The sequence below is a fragment of the Bombina bombina genome, chromosome 6 (assembly GCF_027579735.1).
Source record: "Bombina bombina isolate aBomBom1 chromosome 6, aBomBom1.pri, whole genome shotgun sequence".
NCBI lineage: Eukaryota > Metazoa > Chordata > Amphibia > Anura > Bombinatoridae > Bombina > Bombina bombina.
Genome location: NC_069504.1, coordinates 3,319,623 through 3,335,600, shown reverse-complemented (window position 1 = coordinate 3,335,600; position 15,978 = coordinate 3,319,623). Strand labels below are relative to the sequence as shown.

At 42.5% G+C, this 15,978-nt stretch overlaps 1 protein-coding gene across 1 annotated transcript in view; it reads left to right on the top strand.

Moving 5' to 3' along the window:
- Positions 1-15,978, top strand: part of LOC128662504 (hematopoietic lineage cell-specific protein-like) — a 783,082-nt gene that overhangs the window by 689,191 nt on the left and 77,913 nt on the right. Inside the window, 1 exon segment of the mRNA XM_053716283.1 lies at positions 894-1,188. Within this exon segment, the coding sequence (XP_053572258.1) occupies positions 894-1,188 (295 nt within the window).

The window sequence follows — 15,978 nt, the reverse complement described above, 5'->3', positions numbered from 1 at the left end:
CTTCCCTTTCAGAGGCACAGCATACAGTAAATTTCCCCTCTCCCTCCCCCCAAGCATGAGTCAAAGCTCCATGGTGAGGGTCAAACAGATATCAGCCAGAGCTGTGGGTTTATTGTTCTTATATACACATTTTTACATATTAGTACCACCCACAGGGTTTTGTAAAAGAGCCAATAAAGACATACAATACTCTCAGACACTCCCACACAAAATCATCCCCTCTGCCTGTGATACAATTACCTTACACAATGGTTGATGCAGTTACCTTACACAATGGGTGATGCAATTACCCTACACAATGGTTGATACAATTACCTTACACAATGGTTGATACAATTACCTTACACAATGGTTGATACAATTACCTTACACAATGGTTGATGCAGTTACCTTACATAATGGTTGATATAATTATCACAGGCAGAGAAATACAGATCAATTGCCATGGAGCCAAAGTCTTTCGTTATACAAATGGGCTACATGGCATAGCTATCTGGGGTATCACTGTTCAAATAGGGCACGTACTGAATGACCCGGCTTTCGTGTCTTTGCAGGGGAAAAGCAAGCGTTTCAACATGGGGCCATAGTCTAAAGGCAGCAGGTGGGCAACCAGGCTCCTCCAATGCACATTGGCGAGATTGGTCTTGTCACATCATTTATAATATAATTACTCCTGTGTTGAACACATTTGACTTGTAGAGATTTTTCCTATTCAAGAGGGCAGCTATGGTAGTATCCCTATTAGTAAAGAATAAATACTACAGTATGGAAAGCACATACATATTGGTTGCACCCGCATAACATTGTGTATCTATCATATATGTGCTAGAAATGCCTTGCTTCCTATTTAACTACCTTTGTATTTATTTGCCACCTAATACTGTCACTAACAGATTACTTTAGATCAAGAACATGAAGCTCCACCTGTGGTACCCCCCAAATGCTTTATTGTTGAGGAGCAGTTTCAACCTCCCCCATCTGAGATCTTTACGGATGAAGCAGAGTATGAAGCCATTCCATCACCCAACAATGAAATAGATGAAGAGTATGAAGCTGTTCCAGATCTTCCACCCAGAGCAGAATTGGAAGAGAGTGAGACTTATGAGAAGATTTTGGAAGCTCCTGTGAGGGCTGAGGATGTACTGTATGAAGAGCTGCAGAATAGTGATGCTGAAGCGGTCATGAAAGGTGAGACACATAAATAATCAGTGTTACAAACTTTACACCCATATATATATATATATAGCTACTTGAGTTTTTGCTGAATTAATTCATAGAAATAGATAAATGGGGGAAGTAGCTAGTTGCCATAGGAGGCAGACACATACGGCTAGATTTAGAGTTTTGTCGGTAACGACCCGCGTAGCTAACGCTCCTTTTTTTCCCCCCCGCACCTTTTAAACAACGCTGGTATTGAGAGTTCTCTGAAGGGCTGCGTTAGGCTCCAAAAAGGGAGCGTAGAGGCATATTTACCGCCACTTCAACTCTCAATACCAGCATTGCTTACGGTAGCGGCTAGTTGGAAAAACGTGCTCGTGCACGATTCCCCAATAGGAAACAATGGGGCAGTTTGGGCTGAAAAAAAACCTAACACCTGCAAAAAAGCAGCGTTCAGCTCCTAACGCAGCCCCATTATTTCCTATGGGGAAACACTTTCTAAGTCTGCACCTAACACTCTAACATGTACCCCGAGTCTAAACACCCCTAACCTTACACTTATTAACCTCTAATCTGCCGCCCCCGCTATCGCTGACCCCTGTATTACACAATTAACCCCTAATCTGCCGCTCCGTACACTGCCGCAACCTACATTATACCTATGTACCCCTAATCTGCTGCCCCTAACACCGCCGACCCCTATATTATATTTATTAACCCCTAATCTGCCCCCCCCAATGTCGCCACTACCTACCTACACTTATTAACCCCTAATCTGCCGACCGGATATCGCCGCCACTATAATAAATGTATTAACCCCTAAACCGCCGCACTCCCGCCTTGCAAACCGTATAATAAATAGTATTAACCCCTAATCTGCCCTCCCTAACATCGCCAACACCTAACTTCAAGTATTAACCCCTAATCTGCCGACTGGACCTCGCCGCTACTCTAATAAATGTATTAACCCCTAAAGCTAAGTCTAACCCTAACACCCCCCTAACTTAAATATAATTTTAATCTAACGAAATAAATTAAATATTATTAAAGGGCCACTAAACCCAAAATCTTTCTTTCATGATTCAGAAAGAGAATAGTAATTTAAACAACATTACAATTTACTTCCATTATTTATTTTGCTTCGTTTTTTAAATATCCTTATTTGAAGAAAAAACAGAATTTATGCTTACCTGATAAATTACTTTCTCCAACGGTGTGTCCGGTCCACGGCGTCATCCTTACTTGTGGGATATTCTCTTCCCCAACAGGAAATGGCAAAGAGTCCCAGCAAAGCTGGTCACATGATCCCTCCCATGCTCCGCCCACCCCAGTCATTCGACCGACGGACAGGAGGAAATATATATAGGAGAAACCATATGATACCGTGGTGACTGTAGTTAGAGAAAATAATTCATCAGACCTGATTAAAAAAACCAGGGCGGGCCGTGGACCGGACACACCGTTGGAGAAAGTAATTTATCAGGTAAGCATAAATTCTGTTTTCTCCAACATTGGTGTGTCCGGTCCACGGCATCATCCTTACTTGTGGGAACCAATACCAAAGCTTTAGGACACAGATGAAGGGAGGGAGCAAATCAGGTCACCTAAACGGAAGGAACCACAGCTTGCAAAACCTTTCTCCCAAAAATAGCCTCCGAAGAAGCAAAAGTATCAAATTTGTAAAATTTGGCAAAAGTGTGCAGTGAAGACCAAGTCGCTGCCTTACATATCTGGTCAACAGAAGCCTCGTTCTTGAAGGCCCATGTGGAAGCCACAGCCCTAGTGGAGTGAGCTGTAATTCTTTCGGGAGGCTGCCGTCCGGCAGTCTCATAAGCCAATCGGATAATGCTTTTAAGCCAAAAGGAAAGAGAGGTAGAAGTCGCTTTTTGACCTCTCCTTTTACCAGAATAAACAACAAACAAGGAAGATGTTTGTCTGAAATCTTTAGTAGCCTCTAAATAGAATTTTAGAGCACGGACTACATCCAAATTGTGTAACAAACGTTCCTTCTTTGAAACTGGATTCGGACACAAAGAAGGTACAACTATCTCCTGGTTAATATTTTTGTTAGAAACAACTTTCGGAAGAAAACCAGGCTTAGTACGCAAAACCACCTTATCTGCATGGAACACCAGATAGGGCGGAGAACACTGCAGAGCAGATAACTCTGAAACTCTTCTAGCAGAAGAAATTGCCACTAAAAACAAAACTTTCCAAGATAGTAACTTAATATCTATGGAATGTAAAGGTTCAAACGGAACCCCTTGAATAACTGAAAGAACTAGATTTAGACTCCAGGGAGGAGTCAAAGGTCTGTAAACAGGCTTGATCCTAACCAGAGCCTGAACAAATGCTTGAACATCTGGCACGGCTGCCAGTCTTTTGTGAAGTAAAACAGATAAAGCAGAGATCTGTCCCTTCAGAGAACTTGCAGATAATCCTTTCTCCAAACCTTCTTGTAGAAAGGATAGAATCTTAGGAATTTGTATCTTGTTCCATGGGAATCCTTTGGATTCACACCAACAGATATATTTTTTCCATATTTTATGGTAAATTTTTCTATTTACAGGCTTTCTAGCCTGAATCAGAGTATCTATTACAGAATCTGAAAACCCACGCTTTGATAAAATCAAGCGTTCAATCTCCAAGCCGTCAGTTGGAGGGAAACCAGATTCGGATGTTCGAATGGACCCTGAACAAGAAGGTCCTGTCTCAAAGGTAGCTTCCATGGTGGAGCCGATGACATATTCACCAGGTCTGCATACCAAGTCCTGCGTGGCCACGCAGGAGCTATCAAGATCACAGAGGCCCTCTCCTGATTGATCCTGGCTACCAGCCTGGGAATGAGAGGAAACGGTGGGAATACATAAGCTAGGTTGAAGGTCCAAGGTGCTACTAGTGCATCTACTAGAGTCGCCTTGGGATCCCTGGATCTGGACCCGTAGCAAGGAACCTTGAAGTTCTGATGAGACGCCATCAGATCCATGTCTGGAATGCCCCATAATTGAGTTATTTGGGCAAAGATTTCCGGATGGAGTTCCCACTCCCCCGGATGGAATGTCTGACGACTCAGAAAATCCGCTTCCCAATTTTCCACTCCTGGGATGTGGATCGCAGACAAGTGGCAGGAGTGATCCTCCGCCCATTGAATTATCTTGGTCACTTCTTTCATCGCCAGGGAACTCCTTGTTCCCCCCTGATGATTGATATATGCAACGGTCGTCATGTTGTCTGATTGAAACCTTATGAATTTGGCCTTTGCTAGTTGAGGCCAAGCTCTGAGAGCATTGAATATCGCTCTCAGTTCCAGAATGTTTATCGGGAGAAGAGACTCTTCCCGAGACCATAGACCCTGAGATTTCAGGGATTCCCAGACCGCGCCCCAGCCCACTAGACTGGCGTCGGTCGTGACAATGACCCACTCTGGTCTGCGGAAGCTCATTCCCTGTGACAGATTGTCCAGGGTCAGCCACCAACGGAGTGAATCTCTGGTCTTTTGATCTACTTGAATCATCGGAGACAAGTCTGTATAATCCCCATTCCACTGTCTGAGCATGCACAGTTGTAATGGTCTTAGATGAATTCGTGCAAAAGGAACTATGTCCATTGTTGCAACCATCAATCCTATTACTTCCATGCACTGCGCTATGGAAGGACGAGGAACAGAATGAAGTACTTGACAAGAGCTTAGAAGTTTTGATTTTCTGACCTCTGTCAGAAAAATCCTCATTTCTAAGGAATCTATTATTGTTCCCAAGAAGGGAACTCTGGTTGACGGGGACAGAGAACTTTTTTCTTTGTTCACCTTCCATCCGTGAGATCTGAGAAAGGCTAGGACGATGTCCGTATGAGCCCTTGCTTTTGACAGGGACGACGCTTGAATTAGGATGTCGTCCAAGTAAGGTACTACTGCAATGCCCCTTGGTCTTAGAACCGCTAGAAGGGACCCTAGTACCTTTGTGAAAATCCTTGGAGCAGTGGCTAATCCGAATGGAAGTGCCACAAACTGGTAATGCTTGTCCAGAAAAGCGAACCTTAGGAACTAATGATGTTCCTTGTGGATAGGAATATGTAGGTACGCATCCTTTAAATCCACGGTAGTCATAAATTGACTTTCCTGGATGGTGGGTAGGATAGTTCGAATAGTTTCCATTTTGAACGATGGTACCCTGAGAAATTTGTTTAGGATCTTCAGATCCAAAATTGGTCTGAATGTTCCCTCTTTTTTGGGAACTATGAACAGATTGGAATAAAATCCCATTCCTTGTTCTCTTATTGGAACTGGATGTATCACTCCCATCTTTAACAGGTCTTCTACACAATGTAAGAATGCCTGTCTCTTTATTTGGTTTGAAGATAAGTGAGACCTGTGGAACCTTCCCCTTGGGGGTAGTTTCTTGAATTCCAGGAGATAACCTTGAGAAACTATTTCTAGCGCCCAAGGATCCTGAACATCTCTTGCCCAAGCCTGAGCAAAGAGAGAGAGTCTGCCCCCCACTAGATCCGGTCCCGGATCGGGGGCTATCCCTTCATGCTGTTTTGGTAGCAGTGGTAGGCTTCTTGGCCTGCTTACCCTTGTTCCAGCCTTGCATTGGTTTCCAGACTGGTTTGGGTTGTGAAGTATTACCCTCTTGCTTAGAGGATGCAGAATTAGAGGCTGGTCCGTTTCTGCGAAAGGGACGAAAATTAGGCTTATTTCTCTTGTTAAGTGTATCCAGTCCACGGATCATCCATTACTTATGGGATATTAACTCCTCCCCAACAGGAAGTGCAAGAGGATTCACCCAGCAGAGCTGCTATATAGCTCCTCCCCTAACTGCCATTACCAGTCATTCTCTTGCACCCAAAGAATAGATAGGATGTGTGAGAGGACTGTGGTGATTATACTTAGTTTCATACCTTCAATCAAAAGTTTGTTATTTTATAATAGCACCGGAGTGTGTTATTCCTTCTCTGGTAGAATTTGAAGAAGAATCTACCTGAGTTTTTCTATGATTTTAGCCGGAGTAGTTAAGATCATATTGCTGTTTCTCGGCCATCTGAGGAGAGGTAAACTTCAGATCAGGGGACAGCGGGCAGATTAATCTGCAAAGAGGTATGTAGCAGCTTATTATTTTCTGACAATGGAATTGATGAGAAAATTCTGCCATACCGATATAATGTAAACTCAGCCTTAAATGCAGTAGCAGCAACTGGTATCAGGCTGTCATGTATGTATATTTTACACTTCAGTATTCTGGGGAATGGCATTTCACTGGAATTATACTGTATGCATAAAACTTTAGCCTAATTTGCAGGGACTAGCAACAGGCTTTTTAATAACACTCAATTTATTAATGTTAAACGTTTTTTGCTGGCATGTAAAATCGTTTAATTTTCTGAGGTACTGGGTGAAAAAATGTTTTGGGCACTATTTTTTTCCACTTGGCAGTCGTTTTATTTAATTTATGACAGTTTACTGATCTCTCTCACTGTTATGTGTGAGGGGGAGGGGCCTTTTTTGGTGCTTTTGCTACGCATCAAAAAATTCAGTCAGAAGTTTATTGTCTTCCCTGCATGATCCGGTTCATCTCTACAGAACTCAGGGGTCTTCAAAACTTGTTTTGAGGGAGGTAATCACTCACAGCAGAGCTGTGAGATTGTAGTTGACTGTGATAAAAAAACGTTTATTTCTGTATTTGTTTTTTTTTTTCTGCTATCAGGGTTAGTTATCCTTTGCTAATGGGAGCAATCCTTTGCTAAAATTGTGTTTTTTTACAAAGATTTGATGCTATAACTTTTCAGTTTATTAATTTTCAACTGTCATAACTTTTTCTGTGCTTCTTATAGGCACAGTACGTTTTCATATTATAGTAAATTACTTGAAAAGTATTTCCAAGTTGCTAGTTTATTTGCTAGTGTGTTAAACATGTCTGATTCAGAGGAAGATATCTGTGCTATATGTGCTAAAGCCAAAGTGGAGCCCAATAGAAATTTATGTACTAACTGTATTGATGCTACTTTAAATAAAAGTCAATCTGTACAAATTGAACATATTTCACCAAACAACGAGGGGAGAGTTATGCCGACTAACTCGCCTCACGTGTCAGTACCTGCATCTCCCGCTCGGGAGGTGCGTGATATTGTAGCGCCGAGTACATCTGGGCGGCCATTACAAATCACATTACAGGATATGGCTACTGTTATGACTGAAGTTTTGGCTAAATTACCAGAACTAAGAGGTAAGCGTGATCACTCTGGGGTGAGAACAGAGTGCGCTGATAATATTAGGGCCATGTCAGACACTGCGTCACAATTTGCAGAACATGAGGACGGAGAGCTTCATTCTGCGGGTGACGGTTCTGATCCAAACAAACTGGATTCAGATATTTCAAATTTTAAATTTTAAGCTGGAAAACCTCCGTGTATTACTAGGGGAGGTGTTAGCGGCTCTGAATGATTGTAACACAGTTGCAATACCAGAGAAAATGTGTAGGTTGGATAAATATTTTGCGGTACCGGCGAGTACTGACGTTTTTCCTATACCTAAGAGACTTACTGAAATTGTTACTAAGGAGTGGGATAGACCCGGTGTGCCGTTCTCACCCCCTCCGATATTTAGAAAGATGTTTCCAATAGACGCCACCACACGGGACTTATGGCAAACGGTCCCTAAGGTGGAGGGAGCAGTTTCTACTTTAGCTAAGCGTACCACTATCCCGGTGGAGGATAGCTGTGCCTTTTCAGATCCAATGGATAAAAAGTTAGAGGGTTACCTTAAGAAAATGTTTGTTCAACAAGGTTTTATATTGCAACCTCTTGCATGCATTGCGCCTGTCACGGCTGCAGCAGCTTTTTGGTTTGAGTCTCTGGAAGAGACACTTGAATCAGCTCCATTAGATGAGATTACACACAAGCTTAAAGCCCTTAAGTTAGCTAACTCATTTATTTCAGATGCCGTAGTACATTTAACTAAACTTACGGCTAAGAATTCCGGATTCGCCATTCAGGCACGCAGAGCACTGTGGCTAAAATCCTGGTCAGCTGACGTTACTTCTAAATCTAAATTGCTTAATATACCTTTCAAAGGGCAGACCTTATTCGGGCCCGGGTTGAAAGAAATTATCGCTGACATTACAGGAGGTAAAGGCCATGCCCTGCCTCAAGACAGAGCCAAACCTAAGGCTAGACAGTCTAATTTTCGTTCCTTTCGTAATTTCAAAGCAGGAGCAGCATCAACTTCCTCTGCACCAAAACAGGAAGGAGCTGTTGCTCGCTACAGACAAGGCTGGAGACCTAACCAGTCCTGGAACAAGGGCAAGCAGGCCAGGAAACCTGCTGCTGCCCCTAAGACAGCATGAATCGAGGGCCCCCGATCCGGGAACGGATCTAGTGGGGGGCAGACTTTCTCTCTTCGCCCAGGCTTGGGCAAGAGATGTCCAGGATCCCTGGGCGTTAGAGATCATATCTCAGGGATACCTTCTAGACTTCAAATTCTCTCCCCCAAGAGGGAGATTTCATCTGTCAAGGTTGTCAACAAACCAAATAAAGAAAGAGGCATTTCTACGCTGCGTACAAGATCTTTTATTAATGGGAGTGATCCATCCGGTTCCGCGGTCGGAACAAGGACAAGGGTTTTACTCAAATCTGTTTGTGGTTCCCAAAAAAGAGGGAACTTTCAGGCCAATCTTGGATTTAAAGATCCTAAACAAATTCCTAAGAGTTCCATCGTTCAAAATGGAAACTATTCGGACAATTGGACAGTGGATTTAAAGGATGCTTACCTTCACATACCGATTCACAAAGATCATTACCGGTATCTAAGGTTTGCCTTTCTAGACAGGCATTACCAGTTTGTAGCTCTTCCATTCGGATTGGCTACGGCTCCGAGAATCTTCACAAAGGTTCTGGGTGCTCTTCTGGCGGTACTAAGACCGCGAGGAATTGCGGTAGCTCCGTACCTAGACGACATTCTGATACAAGCTTCAAGCTTTCAAACTGCCAAGTCTCATACAGAGTTAGTACTGGCATTTCTAAGGTCGCATGGATGGAAGGTGAACGAAAAGAAGAGTTCTCTCTTTCCACTCACAAGAGTTCCCTTCTTGGGGACTCTTATAGATTCTGTAGAAATGAAGATTTACCTGACAGAAGACAGGTTAACAAAGCTTCAAAATGCATGCCGTGTCCTTCATTCCATTCAACACCCGTCAGTAGCTCAATGCATGGAGGTGATCGGCTTAATGGTAGCAGCAATGGACATAGTACCCTTTGGACGTCTACATCTCAGACCGCTGCAATTGTGCATGCTAAGTCAGTGGAATGGGGATTACTCAGACTTGTCCCCTACTCTGAATCTGGATCAAGAGACCAGAAATTCTCTTCTATGGTGGCTTTCTCGGCCACATCTGTCCAGGGGGATGCCATTCAGCAGGCCGGACTGGACAATTGTAACAACAGACGCCAGCCTACTAGGTTGGGGCGCTGTCTGGAATTCTCTGAAAGCTCAGGGACAATGGAATCAGGAGGACAGTCTCCTACCAATAAACATTCTGGAATTGAGAGCAGTTCTCAATGCCCTTCTGGCTTGGCCCCAGTTAACAACTCGGGGGTTCATCAGGTTTCAGTCGGACAACATCACGACTGTAGCTTACATCAACCATCAGGGAGGGACAAGAAGCTCCCTAGCAATGATGGAAGTATCAAAGATAATTCGCTGGGCAGAGTCCCACTCTTGCCACCTGTCAGCAATCCACATCCCGGGAGTGGAGAACTGGGAGGCGGATTTCTTAAGTCGTCAGACTTTTCATCCGGGGGAGTGGGAACTTCATCCGGAGGTCTTTGCCCAAATACTTCGACGTTGGGGCAAACCAGAGATAGATCTCATGGCGTCTCGACAGAACGCCAAGCTTCCTCGTTACGGGTCCAGATCCAGGGATCCGGGAGCGGTTCTGATAGATGCTTTGACAGCACCTTGGACCTTCGGGATGGCTTATGTGTTTCCACCCTTCCCGATGCTTCCTCGATTGATTGCCAGAATCAAACAGGAGAGAGCATCAGTGATTCTAATAGCGCCTGCATGGCCACGCAGGACTTGGTATGCAGATCTAGTGGACATGTCATCCTGTCCACCTTGGTTGCTACCTCTGAAACAGGACCTTCTGATCCAGGGTCCCTTCAAACATCAAAATCTAATTTCTCTGAAGCTGACTGCTTGGAAATTGAACGCTTGATTTTATCAAAACGTGGTTTTTCTGAGTCAGTTATTGATACCTTAATACAGGCTAGGAAGCCTGTTACCAGAAAGATTTACCATAAGATATGGCGCAAATACTTATATTGGTGCGAATCCAAGAGTTACTCATGGAGTAAGGTTAGGATTCCGAGGATATTGTCTTTTCTACAAGAAGGTTTAGAAAAGGGTTTATCCGCTAGTTCCTTAAAGGGACAGATTTCAGCTCTGTCCATTCTTTTACACAAACGTCTGTCAGAAGTTCCGGACGTTCAAGCTTTTTGTCAGGCTTTAGCTAGGATCAAGCCTGTGTTTAAAACTGTTGCTCCAACATGGAGTTTGAACTTAGTTCTTAATGTTTTACAGGGGGTTCCGTTTGAACCCCTTCATTCCATTGATATCAAGTTGTTATCTTGGAAAGTTCTGTTTTTAATGGCGATTTCCTCGGCTCGAAGAGTCTCTGAGTTATCTGCCTTACATTGTGATTCTCCTTATCTGATTTTTCATTCAGACAAGGTAGTTCTGCGTACTAAACCTGGGTTCCTACCTAAGGTGGTCACTAACAGGAATATCAATCAAGAGATTGTGGTTACATCTTTGTGTCCTAATCCTTCTTCGAAAAAGGAACGTCTGCTACACAATCTAGATGTAGTCCGTGCCCTGAAATTTTATCTACAGGCAACTAAGGATTTTCGACAAACGTCTTCCCTGTTTGTCGTTTATTCTGGTCAGAGGAGAGGTCAAAAAGCTTCGGCTACCTCTCTCTCCTTTTGGCTTCGTAGCATAATACGGTTAGCCTATGAGACTGCTGGACAGCAGCCTCCTGAAAGAATTACAGCACATTCTACTAGAGCTGTGGCTTCCACTTGGGCCTTTAAGAATGAGGCTTCTGTTGAACAGATTTGCAAGGCTGCAACTTGGTCTTCTCTTCATACTTTTTCCAAATTTTACAAATTTGACACTTTTGCTTCTTCGGAGGCTGTTTTTGGGAGAAAGGTTCTTCAGGCAGTGGTTCCTTCCGTATAAAGAGCCTGCCTGTCCCTCCCGTCATCCGTGTACTTTAGCTTTGGTATTGGTATCGGTATCCCATAAGTAATGGATGATCCGTGGACTGGATACACTTAACAAGAGAAAACATAATTTATGCTTACCTGATAAATTTATTTCTCTTGTAGTGTATCCAGTCCACGGCCCGCCCTGTCACTTTAAGGCAGGTAATTTTTCCATTAAACTACAGTCACCACTGTACCCTATGGTTTTCCTTTCTCTGCATGTTTTCGGTCGAATGACTGGTAATGGCAGTTAGGGGAGGAGCTATATAGCAGCTCTGCTGGGTGAATCCTCTTGCACTTCCTGTTGGGGAGGAGTTAATATCCCATAAGTAATGGATGATCCGTGGACTGGATACACTACAAGAGAAATAAATTTATCAGGTAAGCATAAATTATGTTTTTTAGCCTTAAAAGACCTATCCTGTGGGAGGGCGTGGCCCTTTCCCCCAGTGATGTCTGAAATAATCTCTTTCAAATCTGGTCCAAATAATGTTTTACCTTTGAAAGGAATGTTAAGCAATTTTGTCTTGGAAGACACATCCGCTGACCAAGACTTTAGCCAAAGCGCTCTGTGCGCCACGATAGCAAACCCTGAATTTTTCGCCGCTAATCTAGCTAATTGCAAAGCGGCATCTAAAACAAAAGAGTTAGCCAATTTAAGTGCTTGAACTCTGTCCATAACCTCCTCATACGAAGATTCTTTACTGAGCGACTTTTCTAGTTCCTCGAACCAGAAACACGCTGCCGTAGTGACAGGAACAATGCATGAAATTGGTTGTAGAAGGTAACCTTGCTGTACAAAAATCTTTTTAAGCAAACCCTCTAATTTTTTATCCATAGGATCTTTGAAAGCACAACTATCTTCGATAGGAATAGTAGTGCGTTTGTTTAGAGTAGAAACCGCCCCCTCGACCTTGGGGACTGTCTGCCATAAGTCCTTTCTGGGGTCGACTATAGGAAATCATTTCTTAAATATAGGGGGGGGGGGGGAACAAAAGGTATGCCGGGCTTTTCCCACTCTTTATTTACTATGTCCGCCACCCGCTTGGGTATAGGAAAAGCGTCGGGGGGCACCGGAACCTCTAGGAACTTGTCCATCTTACATAATTTCTCTGGAATGACCAAATTGTCACAATCATCCAGAGTAGATAACACCTCCTTAAGCAGTGCGCGGAAATGTTCTAATTTAAATTTAAATGTCACAACATCAGGTTCAGCTTGATGAGATATTTTTCCTGAATCTGAGATTTCTCCATCAGACAAAACCTCCCTCATGGCCCCTTGAGATTGGTGTGAGGGTATGTCAGAACAGTTATCATCAGCACCCTCTTGCTCTTCAGTGTTTAAAACAGAGCAATCGCGCTTTCTCTGATAAGTAGGCATTTTGGATAAATGATTTGCTATGGAGTTATCCATAACAGCCGTTAATTGTTGCATGGTAATAAGTATTGGCGCACTAGATGTACTAGGGGCCTCCTGTGTGGGCATAACTGGTGTAGACACAGTAGGGGATGATGTAGTATCATGTTTACTCCCCTCATTTGAGGAATCATCTTGGGCAATATCATTATCTGTGGCATTACTGTCCTTACTTTGTTTGGACACTATGGCACAATTATCACATAAATTTAAATGGGGAGACACATTGGCTTTCATACATATAGAACATAGCTTATCTGATGGTACAGACATGTTAAACAGGCTTAAACTTGTCAATAAAGCACAAAAAACGTTTTAAAATAAAACCGTTACTGTCTCTTTAAATTTCAAACTGAAAACACTTTATTACTGAATATGTGAAAAAGTAAGAAGGAATTGTTCAAAAATTACCAAAATTTCACCACAGTGTCTTAAGGCATTAAAAGTATTGCACACCAAATTTCAAAGCTTTAACCCTTAAAATAACGGAACCGGAGCCGTTTTTAAATTTAACCCCTATACAGTCCCAGCTATATGCTTTGCTGAGACCCAACCAAGCCCAGAGGGGAATATGATACCAAATGACGCCTTCTAGAAGCTTTTTTAGTGATTCTTAGATCCTCACACATGCATCTGCATGCCTTGCTCTCCAAAAACAACTGCGCAGTAATGGCGCGAAAATGAGGCTCAGTCTATAACTAGAAAGGCCCCCAGACTAAACAAGGTGTCCAACACAGTGCCTGCCGTTTTTTAAATGTTCCCCAAGATTATAATGCCAATTATTAGCTAGAATCTGCATAATATGCCCCAACAAAGCAATCGTTTTAGCCCATAAAAATGTCTACCAGTTTTTAAGCCCTTTTTTAAGCCCTTTATTCTTTTATGTGTGACTAAGAAAATGGCTTACCGGTCCCCATGAGGGGAAATGACAGCCTTCTAGCATTACATGGTCTTGTTAGAAATATGGCTAGTCATACCTTAAGCAGAAAAGTCTGCTAACTGTTTCCCCCAACTGAAGTTACTTCATCTCAACAGTCCTGTGTGGAAACAGCAATCGATTTTAGTTACTGTCTGCTAAAATCATCTTCCTCTTACAAACAGAAATCTTCATCCTTTTCTGTTTCAGAGTAAATAGTACATACCAGCACTATTTTAAAATAACAAACACTTGATAGAAGAATAAAAACTACATTTAAACACCAAAAAAACTCTTAACCATCTCCGTGGAGATGTTGCCTGTGCAACGGCAAAGAGAATGACTGGGGTGGGCGGAGCCTAGGAGGGATCATGTGACCAACTTTGCTGGGATTCTTTGCCATTTCCTGTTGGGGAAGAGAATATCCCACAAGTAAGGATGACGCCGTGGACCGGACACACCAATGTTGGAGAAAGCAATGCACATGGTGAGCCAATCACATGATGCTTCTATGTGCAGCAACCAATCAACAGCTAGTGAGCATATCTAGATATGCTTTTCATCAAAGAATATCAAGAGAATAAAACAAATTAGATAATATAAGTAAATTTGAAAGATGTTTAACATTGCATTCTCTTTCTAAATCATAAATAAAAAAATGTGGGTGGCATGTCCCTTTAACTAAAGTATTCCTATTTAAAACTAAATACTTACCTGTAAAATAAACCCTAATATAGCTACAATATAATGAATAATTATATTGTAGCTATTTTAGGATTTATATTTATTTTAACTAGGTACAATAGCTATTAAATAGTTATTTATTATTTAATAGCTACCTAGTTAAAATAATTACAAAATTACCTGTAAAATAAATCCTAACCTAAGTTACAATTAAACCTAACACTACACTATCAATAAATTAATTAATTAAATAAATTACCTACAATTACCTACAATTAAATAAACTAAACTAAACTAAATTACAAAAAATAAAAAAAATTACAAGAATTTTAAGCTAATTACACCTACTCTAAGCCCCCTAATAAAATAACAAAGCCCCCCAAAATAAAAAAATTCCCTACCCTAAGCTAAATTTAAAAAGTTAACAGCTCTATTACCTTACCAGCCCTTAAAAGTGCTTTTTGCGGGGCATGCCCCAAAGAAATCAGCTCTTTTACCTGTAAAAAAAACACAATACCACCCCCAACATTGCAACCCACCACCCACATACCCCTACTCTAACCCAAACCCCCTTAAATAAACCTAACACTACCCCCCTGAAGATCTCCCTACCTTGAGTCGTGTTCACTCAGCCGAGCAGCGATGGGCCAAAAGGAGACATCCGGAGCGGCAGAAGTCTTCATCCTATCCGGGCAGAAGAGGACATCCTGACCGGTTGACATCTTCATCCAAGCGGCATCTTCTATCTTCATCCATCCGATGAGGAGCGGCTCCATCTTCAAGACCTCCGACGTGGAACATCCTCCATCCCTGATGACTAGACGACGAATGAAGGTTCCTTTAAATGACGTCATCCAAGATGGCGTCCCTCGAATTCCGATTGGCTGATAGGATTCTATCAGCCAATCGGAATTAAGGTAGGAAAAATCTGATTGGCTGATATTAGGGTTTATTTTACAGGTAAGTATTTAGTTTTAAATAGGAAGACTTTAGTTAATAAGATTTAATTTATTTTGTTAGGGTTAGACTTAGCTTTAGGGGTTAATTCATTTATTAGAGTAGCGGCGAGGTCCGGTCGGCAGATTAGGGGTTAATACTTGAAGTTAGGTGCCGGCGATGTTAGGGAGGGCAGATTAGAGGTTAATACTATTTATTATAGAGTTTTTGAGGCGGGAGTGAGGCTGTTTAGGGGTTAATACATTTATTAGAGTAGTGGCGAGGTCTGGTCAGCAGATTAGGGGTTAATAAGTGTAGGTAGGTAACGGCGACATTGGAGGGGGCAGATTAGGGGTTAATAAATATTATGCAGATGTCGGCGATGTCAGGGGCAACAGATTAGGGGTTTATAGGTATAATGTAGCTGTCGGGGATGTTAGGGGCAGCAGATTAGGGGTTTATAGGTATAATGTAGGTGTCGGCGATGTTAGGGGCAGCAGATTAGGGGTTTATAGGTATAATGTAGGTGGCGGCGGTGTGCGGTCGGCAGATTAGGGGTTAAAAAAATGTATTAGAGTGGCGGCGATGTGAGGGGGCCTCGGTTT